At 56.6% G+C, this 15,286-nt stretch overlaps 1 protein-coding gene across 1 annotated transcript; it reads left to right on the top strand.

Moving 5' to 3' along the window:
• The first annotated feature begins 47 nt into the window (after positions 1 to 47).
• Positions 48 to 15,133, top strand: N657DRAFT_690302 (midasin). Its single transcript, XM_062797042.1, has 2 exons — positions 48 to 5,617; positions 5,678 to 15,133. Exons 1-2 carry the CDS (start codon positions 116 to 118, stop codon positions 15,029 to 15,031), a joined length of 14,856 nt encoding a protein of 4,951 aa, XP_062647355.1. The 5' UTR covers positions 48 to 115; the 3' UTR covers positions 15,032 to 15,133.
• Positions 15,134 to 15,286: the final 153 nt, after the last annotated feature.

Here is a 15,286-nt window from a genome sequence, read left to right as displayed (position 1 = left end):
AGGCCCACCTCGAATTCCGTAAAAGAAAAAAGTTGAGAGAGGAAAGACGGCGAGTTGCAAGTTGCAACTTACATGATTCGACATCGACAAAACAACGCCGTCTCCGCTGTCGAGGATGGCCACGATCGATGTTAGCCGGCAGAGGAATTCTCTGCTTGGCGATGCGGCAACACTACGTTTTTTGCCGCAGGAGCTGCTGGTTCTCATCCGAGACCACAGCTCAGTACAACTTTTAGAGGCGATCGCCAATGCAGCCCTCATAACCCCGGCTACAGAGAGGATATTCGCCCACTTCGAGACGGCATTTGCAGATATCTGCGCCAGATGGATCCTGGCCAACCCGATACTCAGTGTCCGGGTCCTCGCATCTTTTGCCCGGATTCTCCCCTTCTCGCCTTCCCTGTCCGTCTTTCTCATACACCACCTCCAAGGTGGAGGAGGGGCAGGAGTTGGACGAGGTGGAGGTGTGAAGGCACTCGACCCCCTTGATCTGGCATCCTTTCATAATGCGGACCTCGCCATCGCCCTCCTCGCGTTATGGAGGCTCAACAACTTTGACAAACGGACCTTCTCCCCGCTTACAAGACCATCCCAACTCCAATCGCTCTTCGCCCACCAGGATCTTACAGTCAGATACCTCGCCGTCAGAATATTCTGCCAGCTTCATGATGCCTCGGATCAGAAGATAGAGGCCATGCTGGCTAAGCACATCCCGAAGGACGCCGGTCTCGTTGCGGATTTGGACGGGAGAAGGGCAGATTATGCATTACTGACTCTGTACGAGGACGCAAGGAATCAGGAACTTCGGCGACTTCGCAGTAGTCTTCAGGCAGATGGGTCTGCTGAATCTGAACCTGTTCAGCCGCGCATCCCAATGCAAAATCTAACTCCTCTTGTTGTCAAATATGGCACGACAGTTCTCCCCAGGCCTCTGGGCCCTGTGAATACTCCGAGCACTCTAGCATTCACTTCTACCACCATCGAGAATCTTGAGCATCTCGCCAAACTGCTGCAGCAACCGGGCCCCATCCTGCTCCATGGTCTGTCCGGTGCCGGTAAAACATCACTGGTTCACGAGGTCGCGAGGGAGTTGGGGAAGCAAAGGGAGATGGTGACGTTGCATCTCAACGAACAGACCGATGCTAAGATGCTGCTCGGCTTGTACACAACTAACTCAAAGCCCGGTTCCTTCCAATGGCGCCCCGGTGTCTTGACAACGGCGGTCAAGGAGGGGAGATGGGTCTTGATCGAGGATCTTGACCGCGCCCCGACCGAGGTCATGAGCACCTTACTGCCGCTCCTTGAGCGAGGCGACCTCTTGATTCCTGGCCGGGGGGAGAGGATACAGGCGTCTCCAGGGTTCCGGATATTTGCTACAGTTCGGACCCTGCTCGGCATGAACGACAGAGAGAACCTGCCAAACCTGATCGGGCTGCGCCTCTGGAATCTCCTTCATGTCAAGGCGCTGCCTCGCGATGACTTGAAAGAAGTCATCAATGGCAGATACCCATTGCTGCACAAGTACACCCCCGGCGTGCTGGCTGTCTTTGATCAGCTCCTCGCATGTACCAGCGGGTCGACTCGTCTGTCCCTCGGCCGGACGGCCCTCGACCGGCCCATCGGCACCAGGGACCTCTTGAAGTGGTGCAGCAGACTCGACGACATACTGCGTGCGGCCGGGTGCAAGACCGGGGAAGAGCCCATCACGGACACGACGAGAGATCGAATGTTCCTCGAGGCCGTGGACTGCTTCGTCAGCAGCATGCATGAGCCCTCGGCCCGCAAGATACTGATCACAGCGATTGCCAAGGAGATGCATCTTTCATTCGAGAGAGTGCAGCACTACCTGACCAGCTACATCCCTGACTTAGAGGACAGCGAGACCAGGTTGACAATAGGGCGTGTGTCGTTCATCAAACCAAGACGAACAAGTAGGGTCGGCAGGTCAAAGAGGCCTTTCGCGACAACGGTCCATGCCAAGAGGCTGCTTGAGCAGATCGCTGTCGCTGTCAAACACCGCGAGCCGCTACTGCTGGTCGGCGAGACTGGTATCGGCAAGACAACCGTGATTCAGCAGTTGGCAGAGTCTCTCGGACACCAGCTGGTCGCAGTCAATTTGTCGCAGCAAAGCGAGGCTGGCGATCTTTTGGGTGGGTTCAAGCCCGTCAGCTCGCAGAGCCTTGCCATGCCCCTGAAGGAGGAGTTCGAGGACTTGCTCGAGAAAACAGGCGTTTCTGCCGAAAAGAACAAGGAGTACTTGGAACGCGTCTCCAAGCGGTTTGCCAAGGGCCGTTGGAAAGAGGTCTCGAAGGAGTGGCGGAAGGCTCCCAAGATGTTCGAGTCTATCTTGGCCAAACTTGAGAGCACGCAGACTCGAAAAGAAGACGCGGGTGGGCAGCCCACGAAACGCCGGAAGACCGAGTCGACGAAGCTACAGCATCTGCACGACCTCAAGCCACGCTGGGAGATGTTCTCGCAGAGTCTTGACCAGTTCGACAGACAGATTGCGAGCGGGTCCGCTGGTTTCGCCTTTGCCTTTGTCGAGGGCAAGATCGTCAAGGCCGCCAGAAACGGCGACTGGGTGCTTCTCGACGAAATCAACCTGGCTTCTCCTGACACCCTCGAGAGCATAGCTGGGCTGTTTCAAGCCACACCTTCCCTCCTCCTTTCTGAGACAGGAGAGATTGAGAGAATACAGGCACACCCCAATTTTCGGGTATTCGGCGCCATGAACCCGGCTACAGACGTCGGCAAACGTGATCTTCCACTCGGGCTGAGGTCTCGATTCACTGAGATTTATGTCGCGAGTCCGGATCGAGACAAGAAAGACCTCCTTACCATCATCAAGACATATCTGAAAGGAAACAGCAGCAGCATCGATCGTCTGGCCGACGATGTTGCTGATCTATACCTAGAGATCAAGAAGCGAGCAGAGCTCAAGACGTTGGTTGACCAGGCAAACGAAGTGCCCCATTTCAGTCTTCGCACCCTGACCCGAGTGTTGACGTATGCCAACGACGTCGCTCCTTTCTACGGTCTCGAACGGGCTCTCTACGAAGGATTCTGCATGTGTTTTACCACACTACTCAGCGAGGAGTCAGAGCGGACTGTTTTGCCCCTGATTCACCAGCATCTGCTGAAGCGGTCCAATATCCTGACCCAGCCCCCAAAGAAGCCCATTGACGGGAAGAACTACGTCTCGTTCAAGAACAGAAACAAGGACCACCAGTACTGGTTGCTCCAAGGAAATGAGATGCCGAAGGAGCGGGACGACTACATCATCACACCATATGTGGAAAGGAATCTTCTCAACTTGGTCCGCGCAACATCCACCCGCAGATACCCAATCCTCATCCAGGGGCCAACCTCGGCCGGCAAGACGAGCATGATCGAGTACCTGGCCAACTACACTGGCAACAAGTTCGTCCGAATCAACAACCACGAGCACACCGATCTTCAAGAATACCTGGGGACATATGTCTCGGACTCTGAAGGAAAACTCAAGTTCCAGGAGGGCGTCTTGGTCCAGGCAATGAGGGAAGGTTCCTGGATCGTGCTGGATGAACTGAACCTGGCGCCTACGGACGTTTTGGAAGCTCTCAATCGCCTCCTTGACGATAACCGGGAGCTTCTGATTCCCGAAACACAGGAGATTGTGCGGCCGGCCGAGAATTTCTGTCTGTTCGCTACACAGAATCCTCCAGGGTTGTATGGAGGCAGAAAGATTTTGTCTCGCGCCTTCCGCAACAGATTCCTCGAGCTGCACTTCGACGATATCCCCGAGAGCGAGCTCGAAACGATTCTGCAGAAGCGCAGCCGCAACACTGCGCCCTCCGACTGCCGCCGCATCGTGGCTGTATACAAGCAGCTCACCCGCCTACGCCAGGAGAGCCGCGTGTTTGAGCAGAAGAACAGCTTTGCCACGCTCAGAGACCTGTTCCGCTGGGCATTGCGCGAGGCAGACACGCGTCAAGAGATCGCAGAGCACGGGTTCATGCTGCTCGCCGAGCGTGTCCGCAAGCCGGAGGAGCGCGATGAGGTCAAGAAGGTGATTGAGGAGGTTTTCAAGGCCACGATCGATTCCGAGCGTTTGTACGACTTGGAGCGTGCTCCTGAACTTAGCAACGTCCGGGCGAGAAACAGTCAGGGCGTCATCTGGACAAGGGCTATGCGGCGGCTGTACGTCTTGGTGAAACGGGCCATTAAGAACAATGAGCCCGTGTTGCTTGTCGGCGAGACAGGGTGTGGCAAAACTACGGTCTGCCAATTACTGGCTGAGTTTGAGAAGAAGGACCTGCATATTGTCAACGCCCATCAAAACACCGAGACGGGAGATCTCATCGGTTCGCAGCGGCCGGTGAGAAACCGCGGGGCTATCGTGGACGCGTTGTTCCGGGATCTTGAGGAGGCTGCTGTGATTCTGGGGAGAGGCAAGGACTCGCTGGAGGGTTTGCAGGAGTGGTACCGCTCCCTGACTCCCGAAGTTCTGGCCAAGCTACCAGACAGTTTGAAGGCGAAAATCCACGCCGGCACGACCAGAAGCAAGGCATTGTTCGAGTGGAGTGACGGTAGTCTCGTCCAAGCCATGAAAGAAGGCAGTTACTTTCTCCTTGATGAAATATCTCTTGCGGACGACTCTGTCCTGGAGCGTCTCAACTCGGTCCTTGAGCCACACCGCAGCCTGCTGCTCGCCGAAAAGGGTGTCACTGACTCCTTCGTCCAAGCGACCGAGGGCTTCCAATTCTTCGCCACCATGAATCCTGGTGGTGACTTCGGCAAGAAGGAGCTTTCTCCAGCTCTGCGTAACCGTTTCACTGAAGTCTGGGTGCCGGCGTTCTCGGAAGTCGATGATGTCCACGACATTGTCGTCTCCAAGCTCGACAGCAGATTCAAGCCGCGCGTCGGCAACAAGAAGCAAGCGAAATCCATCTCTCGCATCATCGTTGAATTCGCCTCATGGTTTGGCAAGACGTTTCGTCCATCGTCGGCCACGGCCTTTTCAGTTCGAGATATCCTCGCCTGGGTCGAGTTCATCAACACGAGCCGTTTCCCGTCTGCCGAACTCGCCCTCCTCCACGGCGCCGCAATGGTCTTCATCGACACCATCGGCGCCAACCCCTCGGCCCTCGTGGCAGTCGACCCGCGCGAAATGGCTTCTCAGCGGCAGATGTGCCTCGACAAGCTGAGCTCCCTCTGCGGAGTCGACCTCGCGCAGCATTATTTCCAGGAGCCGCAGGTCGCAATCGACGAGAATCTGCTCACCATCGGTGACTTCAGCATCGACCGGCCGATGGCAGGCGGCAGCATTGATGCGGGTCATGAGTTCAGCGTTCCAACTACGAAAATGAATGCCATGCGCGTCATCAGGGCGCTGCAGGGGACGAGCAAGCCGATCCTGCTGGAGGGTAACCCGGGCGTGGGCAAGACAACGCTGATTACTGCGCTGGCAAGGGCCTGCAGGCGGCCGCTGACGAGGATCAATTTGTCGGATCAGACGGATCTGATGGATCTGTTTGGTACCGACGTGCCGGTTGAGGGGGCCGAGGCAGGTAACTTTGTGTGGCAGAATGCACCGTTTCTGGAGGCGATGCAGAAGGGCGAGTGGGTGTTGCTTGATGTGAGTTTAGTTGCATTCCAATGTCTGGTTGGACGGCGTGGCTGACTTAGATTCGAACAGGAAATGAATTTGGCTTCTCAAACGGTCCTTGAAGGTCTGAATGCCTGTCTCGACCATCGTGGAGAGGTTTACATTGCAGAGCTTGACCAAGTTTTCAAGCGGCATCCCGACTTCAAGCTGTTTGCTGCCCAGAACCCTCATCACCAGGGCGGTGGCCGGAAGGGATTGCCCAGCTCCTTCGTCAACCGCTTTATTGTTGTCTACTCGGATGTCTTCACCAAGCAGGATTTACTTCACATCACCGCCAAGAAGTTTGACCAGATTGGAGCCAAAACTCAGCAGCAGCTCATTGAGTTCATGTCCAGGCTTGATGACGAGGTTGTCGGCCGGAGATCATTCGGTGCGTTGGGGTCGCCTTGGGAGTTTAACCTCCGAGATACCCTTCGATGGGGCGATCTCTTGACTTCGCAGAACGCTCTCTTGGCTGGCCGGAAGCCGGATGACTACCTGGACGTCATTATTCGACAGCGCTTCAGGACGGAGCAGGATCGACAGGAGGTGAACAAACTCTTCGCTGAGATCTTTGAGCGAGCGCCAGAACAACACGGTCTTTACCACGACATCAACCCCCATTTTGGGCAGGTCGGGTTAGCAATGATCAAGAGGAACGCACTCTCCCAGCCAACCCCGTTCCCCGCCATCGACCCGGTGCCGCGACTCAAGGAGATCGAATCGATCATGATTGCCATTGAGCAGGACCTGCCGTGTATCCTGGTTGGTCCCTCCGGCAGCGGCAAGTCGGCTCTTCTTGCGCATGTTGCTGCCCTTGCCGGCAAGTCGCTCGTCATTTTCCCTCTTAATGCCGACGTGGACGCCATGGATCTCATTGGCGGCTTCGAGCAGGCAGATCCTCACCGGGAGGTTGAGGCTTGCCTGTCGAAACTGCAACGGACGCTGCAGGATCAAATTCTGCGCTCCCTTCCTACCGCTGTCCCAAACGCTGTGGTAGACCTGATGGCTGCTCTGAACTACTTGACAGGAGAGACCCATCAATACGAGAGCATCCTGCCGCTTCTCGAGGCTTTGCGGGACGACACGTCCATGCCAGAAGACCTTGCCACCCGGCTCTCTGAGGCTTCTGAGGTCCTGCACAAGCCGCTCACATTGGAGAACCCACGCTTTGAATGGCTCGACGGTGCCATCGTCCGTGCAGTGGAAACTGGGGCCTGGCTGGTACTGGACAACGCCAACCTGTGCAGCGCATCCGTGCTTGACAGACTCAACTCGCTTCTTGAGCGGCCCAACGGCATCCTGAGTATCAACGAACACAGTGGACCAGGGGGTGAGCCAAGGATTATCAAGCCGCATCCAGATTTCAGAATCTTCTTGACTGTAGATCCGCGGTATGGCGAACTCTCGCGGGCTATGAGGAATCGTTCTGTCGAGATATACCTCGATGCCTTACCCGTAGGTACGGCGCCTGTGGAACGGATTGCCCCCGTCGATGGAGCCCTGCAGAGGTTTCACACGGCAGCTAGGCTTCTGGAGCAGCAAGCAACTGAAGGACAGCTTGAACGGCTGGCTTTTGACGTTCTGTCCCTTCGTGATAGCTCCAAACTGGATGCTTACCTTCAAGCTACCCGCGAGGGACTGGCTAATCCGTCGCCATCACTCATCCGCTTGCCTGCCGCGATCCAACACCTGGATCAAATGCTGTCCTATATCCAGTCACAAGACGCCGAACCCCTCAGACAGACGCTTGCCAATATCTACGCTTTGTCTCCTGACAGTATGCTTATGCCACTGCACCCTCTGCTCAATTCACTTATGATACCCCTTCTGGAACAGGGCCGCGAGGAGTTGGCCTACTGGCTGGCCAGCTGCTACGAGTTTTACCTCGCCATCCAGAATTCGGAAACAGCCATGGAAGCTCAACTCGGCAAAGTCAATGTCAGCAAACCCTCCTCGCTGAATCGGCTTCAACGATCCTATGTTGCGGACAAGATAGCCTCGCTCTCCAGGGATTCGACTGTCCATTCTGTCCGGTTCCTCTCTGCCGTGCTCAGAACAGTCAAAGCGTTCCTCCGTGAACAGGCAGACAAGCCTGGCGCCTGGAAGCAGCGCCGCTCGGTGTTGAGACGGCTGATGTTGTTTTGGAAGCGGACTTTCGAGTCGTTGGTTACTGCTTCCTTTGAGGAAGCCCGCTTCCAGGCACACGTGACTCTGGGGTCGAACTTGCTGCAGCATAGCATGTCTACTTTGCAGGAACCGGGTGACCACAAGCTGCTCTCTTCACTCCTTGCGCTCCTCGAGCGCGATTATGTTGTTGGGTTCAAGCTCTCGAGTGGCCTCAGCATGGAGGATCTCTGGCGCCGCCTGCGTCCGGACCCGATTTCTGATGCACAAACACTGGAGCAAGTCATGGAACTGGAGCGTCTTGCCGACCGCTTCGATTCTCTGCGTTGGCGCGTCGACGTCAACATCTCTACCTTGCGCACCATCCAGGATTCCATGACGCGGGTGTATGTGGTAGTCCGTACCGGCAAGGGAGATGCCGTCAGTCTCGTCAAGGATCTCCAATCTGAGATCACCACCCTCGAGTCCACGATCGGGGAGCACGCTATCACCCACAAGCCTTTCTTCGCCTCGAGCTTCGAAGGTATCAGACAAGCACTCGTCCTGCATCAAGTCTCCCAGGACGCGCCCATGCAATCCGGCTACTCGAATATGGACGTCCTCGCAAGCATCCCAACCGCTAGCCTGATGCGTCTGCAATGTCTCAGAGAGACTGCTCTCCAAGCGGTGGATTACATGCTTGTCCAGGAGGGCAGTGAAATACGCCCCTGGGAGGGCGCTCTGTCCAAGTCACTGCTGCTCAGGTATGATGCGGCATCCTCAGCGAGCCTGAACGAGTTCCGCTCGCTTGAGATCGAGATGCCTATCATGGGTAAGGCGCTCGCAATTGCGACGGATGCCCTCTCGACGGATCCGCTTGTTAAAGCGGAACGGTTGCTACTCAAGCTGATGGAGGACGTCGTGGCGGCACATGATGAGTGTTTCAGGGGGCAGGTGACCGCTGTGTATCAACGTCTTTTGGCTGGATTGATCCCGCCTGATGCCGAGCTTGGAGCGTTGCTTGAGCAAGTCAGCTTGCTTGATGTTCCACAAGACCGCTTCCCCCAACACCTGGCTGCCGTCTTTGAGAGACACTTTACTAAGGCCTTGTCAGCCCTGGCAGCATCGGCCAAAGGCTTCCAGCCGCGTTCTGCTTCGACTTCCATCGCCTGGGTCCGCTTCGCCCTCGGTTGCGTCGATCTGTTTGTGCCAGACAAGATCTTTGACCCCCACCACCGCGCACAGGTCGAAGCGGAGGAGCACCAGGAGATGTACCAAAGCCTGCAGGCCCAAATCGCTGCGCTTGAGGCGTTTGAACTCGCCTTCACCGGCCAACGCACAAGTATCCGTTCTCAGCTCCTGACTGAAGAGGCGGAAGGATTGGGTGAACCTCCGGCGGTTCAGCAAATCTATCGGCCTGGGGGCGGCGAACTTCGCAGCCTGCAGGGGGAGTTCAACAATGTTTTGAACGCGCTGATCGCGAATGACGTCGCGGCTATGCATCTGCGCTCGGTTATCTCGTCTTCTACTGACGTTGCCGAGGAATTGGCGCTTGTCGAGCAGAATGTGTCGTTACTGATTGCTCGATTAACGACCAGATTTGGCGCCTACCAGGATTTGACGATGCCGCTGGTCAGCTTCCTCCGCTGTGTCAAGATGGGATTGTCCCTTGGCAGGGGTGTCGGATCAAACATTAGAGTTGAGGAGGGCGTCTCGCAGGCCCTTGTTGCCGTCACGCCGTTCCTCAGTGGAACGATTTGGAAGGTGGATACTGCATCTTTACCTATTCGCACGCTCGAGTTCCTCTCCTTCGTCCAGACGGTTGCTGCGGTTGAGGGCCTTGACAATCTTCCTGTTGCCCTCCGGCGATCAGTTTACGAATCGTTCGCCGCCTTCCACAATGAGTGGACCAAGAAGCTTGAGGCAGACCGCAAGATTGAAGAGGCCAAGACCAGCTTGTTCCGTTTCAAGGGCAGCCTGGAAGATCAAGAAGAGTATGACCAGGAGGAATTCGACCAGCTCTTCCCCGATCACACCCTCGACGAAGAGGGCGTGCCGAAGAACAAAAAGTCACGACGTGGCGGCCGCGAGCTCTCGGTCATGTTGGCCGAGGCACATGAGAAGATTTTCCTGTCGGCGCACGAAGCGCAGCAGAGCATCAAGGGTCTTTGCACGCAGGTCGCGCGCCGGGTGGCCCGCGAGAAGCGTGACACTGCTGTTGCTGAACCTGAGCTAGACAGCATCCTCCTCCCCGCGACGATTCTCATCTTTGACGAGCAAGTCAAGGCTTTCAGCTCGAAGGTCGACACATCCGACTACAACTTCTACACGGACGCCAACCTCGCCGAGGTCCGCAAGATTCTTGGGCTGGTCAACTCCATCAAGAAGCGTTTCCTTGAGCTGCAAGCAATCGATGAAATCGGGCATCACCAGACCCTGGCCGACGTGGTCATGGCATGTGACAAGGTGTTGGAGATGGCGATTGACGATCCTCTCGCCAAGATCATCAGCGCCATTGAGCGGCTGCACGCGCACGTCTATGAGTGGCATGAAGGCGGCTGGGCCACCAAGGCGCACAAGGCCGAGGCGCTGTACGAGAAGCTCAGAGATACCATCTGTGACTGGCGCCGCCTGGAGCTGTCGAGCTGGTCGCGCTTGCTCGACGCCGAGATTAAGAAGTCCTACGAGGATGCCAAGTCGTGGTGGTTTATCGCCTACGGGGCAGTGATTCTCGAGCCGTGCTCAATCCTGCAGCAGGGTCTGGACGTCAAGGACCATGCGGTCAAGCTCTTGGGGATACTCGAGTCGTACTTTACGGGCGCGAGTGTGGGGCAGTTTGGCGCCCGTCTGGATCTTCTCAGGCAGCTCAAGAACCAGCTGGATCTCCTTATGCTGGATGAGCCTGCTCTTGGCTTGGTTCGTGATGCGGTTCAAAACTTCATCACCTTTTACAGCCGGTACGAGCGCAAGGTCAGCGAGATAATTAACGCTGGGAGGGCGCCGTTGGATAGAAGCATGAAGGATGTCTTGCTGATGTCGAAGTGGAGAGACAAGAACATTGATGCGCTCAGGGAGAGCGCGCGAAAATCTCATCAGAAGCTCTTCAAGCTTGTGCGCAAGTTCCGTGCCGTGCTGGAGCAGCCGGTCAAGACCATCACGGATGAAGGGATCCCGGAAGAGGATCACAGCAACACTGTTTCTGAAGGAGCTGTGAAGTTTGCCGAGGCTCAAGCTGACCATCAGGCGATTGCCCTATGTCAGGAAATCCTCCCGAGCATCGCAAGTCATCCGCACTGGGCGAGGATGTCCAACCTACCCGCAGTCCTAAGGGCGATGTCGAAGCACGGGTCTCTGCCTGCTGCCACAATCAACGCCGCGGAGACACTCGATGGCTACATCACCGACCTCGCATCGTCCATCTCCGCCCTGAGGAAAGAGACACCCGATACACTGACCGACGAAAACAAAGAACTCGTCCGCCACCTCAAGACTCGCAAGGTCACATTGTACAGCGACACCCTCAAGACGCTCCGCGCCATGGGCTTCAGCCGCAATCTGGGCACCAACCTCCTCGACAAACAAAGCTCGACCGCCGCGGTTCTTGTCAACTCTGGGTCGGTGCCTCACCTCGATGGTGCCACGGTGAGCGCGATCGAGTACTTCTACCACAAGACGCTTGACCTGGCCCCGCGGTTCCGTGGCGCCGCGTTCGAGCACTCCGAGGATCTGAACCGCGAGGTGGCGCATCGCAGTATCGGCTACTTGGAGGGCGTGCTGCATGTCATGTTCCGCCAGCGGCAATTCTTGGCCAGAGTTGCCTGGGATGAGCGCAATCTTCATGGAGCTGTCGAGACTGTCAAAGACCTTTCCACGAGAGGAGACGAGAGCTTCAAACCGCGGGCTTGGTTGACAAACCATGCGCAGGTGGTCCGCTGGCTTGTGCAGATACTGAAGCTTGCAGTTCATCTCGTCGAAGTCCATGGCAAGCTTGGTGGTGCGGGAAATGCTGAGGTTCATGGCAGGCTTGAGGGTTGGGTTGAGATCTTCGTGGAGCTGGACGCCGCGCACCAAAGCCTGCCTCGCCTTCCTGATGGTTTCAGCTCGGCCGCCGAAGAGAAGCTTCAAGGGAACGTCGAGAGGGAACTTGACGTTCTCCGGGCCGATCTAGTTGAAATTGGCCAAGCAAGGCCCGACCTGGCGTTCATTGTGCAGCAAGTCCAGCTCTGGACCAGCTTACAAGCGACAGAGGCCATCGACGGCGTCTCCAACGACGACATCAACGACTTTACCGCTGCAGCGTTGACGCTGTCGAGCAAGATCCTTGTGGCGATGCAAAACTTTCAGAAGGGTACTCAGTCCCTGCCCTCGACGACAGAAGATGCCGGCTGGTTTCTTAGCTACACCGACAACTTTCAGAAGTCTATCGACGCCCTCCGGATGCCAAGGATCACCTCGGAAGTTGAATCCCTCGTTCACCAACTCAAAGCATTGCCCTCCACACAAACAGCCACTATATCCGCTCTCCTCCGGCTCATCCACCCGGTCCTGTCGCAATTCTCCTCCCTCTGCACGCAGAACCTCACCAAATTCTCCTCCCTGCACCGCGCAACATGCCGTCTAGGCTATCACCTCGCCTCCTCCTTCGTACAGATCTCCTCGCAGGGCTTCTGCACGCCGCAGGAAAAGAGCGACGAGAAAGTGGGCGAGTCCGGCAACGTCGAGAGCGGAACCGGCCTCGGCGAGGGCGAGGGCGCGGAGGACATCAGCAAAGACATCAAGGCCGACGAGGACCTGTCGGAACTCGCGCAAGACCCGAACAACAAGACGCAGGGTGAGATTGAGGAGAACAAAGATGCCGTTGATATGGGCGAGGACGAGCTTGAGGGGGAGTTGGGAAGTGTTGCTGGGGAGGATGAAGAGGAGGATAAGAAGGATGGGGATAAAGATGGGGAGGAGAAGGACGAGGAGGATGAGATGGAGGAGCAGGCGGGGAATGTGGATGATTTGGACCCGACGGCGGTGGATGAGAAGATGTGGGATGGAAGCGGTGAGGACGAGGCCGAGAAGGACCAGTTGGCGGATCAGGAGAAGGGAAAGAAGGAGGATGATCAAAGTGCAGCTGCTGAGGGCCAGAAGAAGGAGCAGCCGAAGGGGGATGAGCAGGATGAGGGGAATGCGCCGCCTGATGAGGTTGGGGAGGAGCAGGGGGATGAAGATGCGGAGCTGGAGCCGGGACAAGAAGAGGAGGGTATGCCGCAGGAGGAGCTGAATCGGCAGGATCAAAATGTCGAGGAGAACGAGACGCTGGCATTGCCCGAGGATATGGATATTGAGATAAATGATGGGGAGGAAGAGAGCGGGGATGAGGATGATCTGGATGGGTTGTCAGATGAGGAGAAGCCGGATGAGAAACAGTTAGAGTCGCAGGATATGTCTCAGGATGGTGAGGAGGAAGAAAAGGGTGAAGAGGAGCACCAAAAGGACAAGAACATTGCAGAGGAAGAAGCGGAAGAGGAGCAAGAAATTGACGCAGCTGGGGACAGAGAAGAGGAGATGGACGTGGACATGCAAGAAGAAGACCAAGGAGAAGAGGGTCAAGAGGAAAAGGACGAGAAGAAGCCGCCGCTGCCGACCGACGGGACAGGCGCTAACCAGGACGATGTGGCACCCAGCGATGTTCAGAACAGGGGCGGCCAAGCCGAAGATCCCAACATGCGGGACGAAGAAGTCGACAACAAGGCTGGTCAAAGGGAGCAAGGCGCGCTTGGCAAGCAATCAGCCGACGAGGACAAGGCTCCTGGCAACAAGGGCGCCCTCTTGAGCATGGATCAAGTACTAGGTCCGTCTGATGATGCCGAAGACGCCGACTCTAAGGATGCACAGCCATTCAAGAAGCTTGGCGACGCATTGGAGCGTTGGTATCGTAACCAGCGGGAAATCCAGACTGCCTCGGAGAGCCAAGACAAGACGGAGAAGTCAGCTGAGGATATGGCGCGTGCCGAGTTTCAACATCTCCAGGATGAGACTGCCGAGGCGGATACCCAAGCCTTGGGAACTGCCACGAACGAAGAAGCCCGTCCAATGGACGACGCCATGGCGGTGGACACCGAGATGGACGAAGGCAACAATCAGATCTTGCCCAAGGATGAACAAGAAGAGGAAGCTGAGAAAGACGTGGAGATGGAGGACGTCGAGCCAGCTGAGCTTCAAGATGCCTCCAAGAAAGACCGCGAAGATGGCCGTTCTGGGGTGGCTACGCGCAAGGGAGCCTACGAGACCAACGACAAGGACGGAATGCCGCGAACCGAGGCGACAGAAGATTCCGATGACGAACAAATCCAGGAGACATCCACTCAGCTCTTGGCCACGCACATCACCGGAGAAGACGAGAACGCCATGCCGCTCCGTGACTACTCCGAGGCGCTCGAAATGTGGTCAGCCTTCCAAGCCAAGACTCAGGCTCTCTCACAATCCCTCTCGTCTCAGCTACGCCTTATCCTTACGCCAACCCAATCTACCAAACTCTCGGGCTCTTTCCGCACCGGCAAGCGTCTCAACATCAAAAAGATCATCCCCTATATCGCCTCCAGCTATAAGCGCGACAAAATCTGGATGCGCCGCGCCATCCCCTCCAAGCGCGCGTACCAGATCCTCCTCTGCGTCGACGACAGCTCCTCCATGTCGGACGACAACCGCTCCTCGTCGGGAAACCTCGCCCTCGAGTCCCTCGTCATGGTTGCCCGGGCCTTGACCGTGCTCGAGACAGGACAGATCGGCGTGCTGGGCTTCGGTACCGACGTCTTTGTGGCGCACGCGCTGACGGACCCGTCCTTCACGTCGCAGGACGCGGGCGCTCGCGTGCTGCAGAGGTTCACGTTCCGGCAGCAGGGCACCGACATGGTGCGTCTGCTGCGCAAGACCATCGACCACTTCCGCGAGGCGCGGCTCATGCAGGCATCGGCGCCCGGCGGCGAGGACCTGTGGCAGCTGGCGTTGATCCTGTCGGACGGGCTCGTCCAGAGCCGGGATCATGCCCGGTTGCGGCCGCTGCTGCGAGAGGCTATGGAGCAGCGCGTCATGGTCGTATTCATTGTCATGGACGATGCGAGGGAGAACAAGAAGGGGCATAGTGTGCTGGAGCTGAAGGAGGCGAGGTTTGGGCCCGATGGCGTGCCGGTTATCCACCGGTATCTCGACTCGTTTCCGTTTCCGTACTATTTGATTGTCCATCATCTGGAGGACTTGCCTGGGGCGTTGGCGGCGTTGTTGAGGACTTGGTTTGCGGAGGTTAATTCTTAGGGAGGTGGGTGCATATAGACTTGAGTTTTGTTTCTGTTCGTTTCGGCGTTGTATCAGATTGTATCTGGAGTTTGACAGGAAAAGTTTGATTCTAGTTTCATCAAGAGAATGTTATTTTAGATCACACTATCCCATACTGTGATCCGGTTCCCTCCTTGGAGTGGGATTTCTCTAGACGAAGTACGTCGCTCCAGGCCTTCAGGTTGCCCTTCATATCGCTCCGCTGTTATGATAACTAGCTCATAGCCAGCACAC

This window comes from Parathielavia appendiculata (genome assembly GCF_033297405.1).
Source record: "Parathielavia appendiculata strain CBS 731.68 unplaced genomic scaffold N657scaffold_6, whole genome shotgun sequence".
Taxonomy (NCBI): domain Eukaryota; kingdom Fungi; phylum Ascomycota; class Sordariomycetes; order Sordariales; family Chaetomiaceae; genus Parathielavia; species Parathielavia appendiculata.
This window is presented reverse-complemented; position numbering and strand designations above follow the sequence as displayed.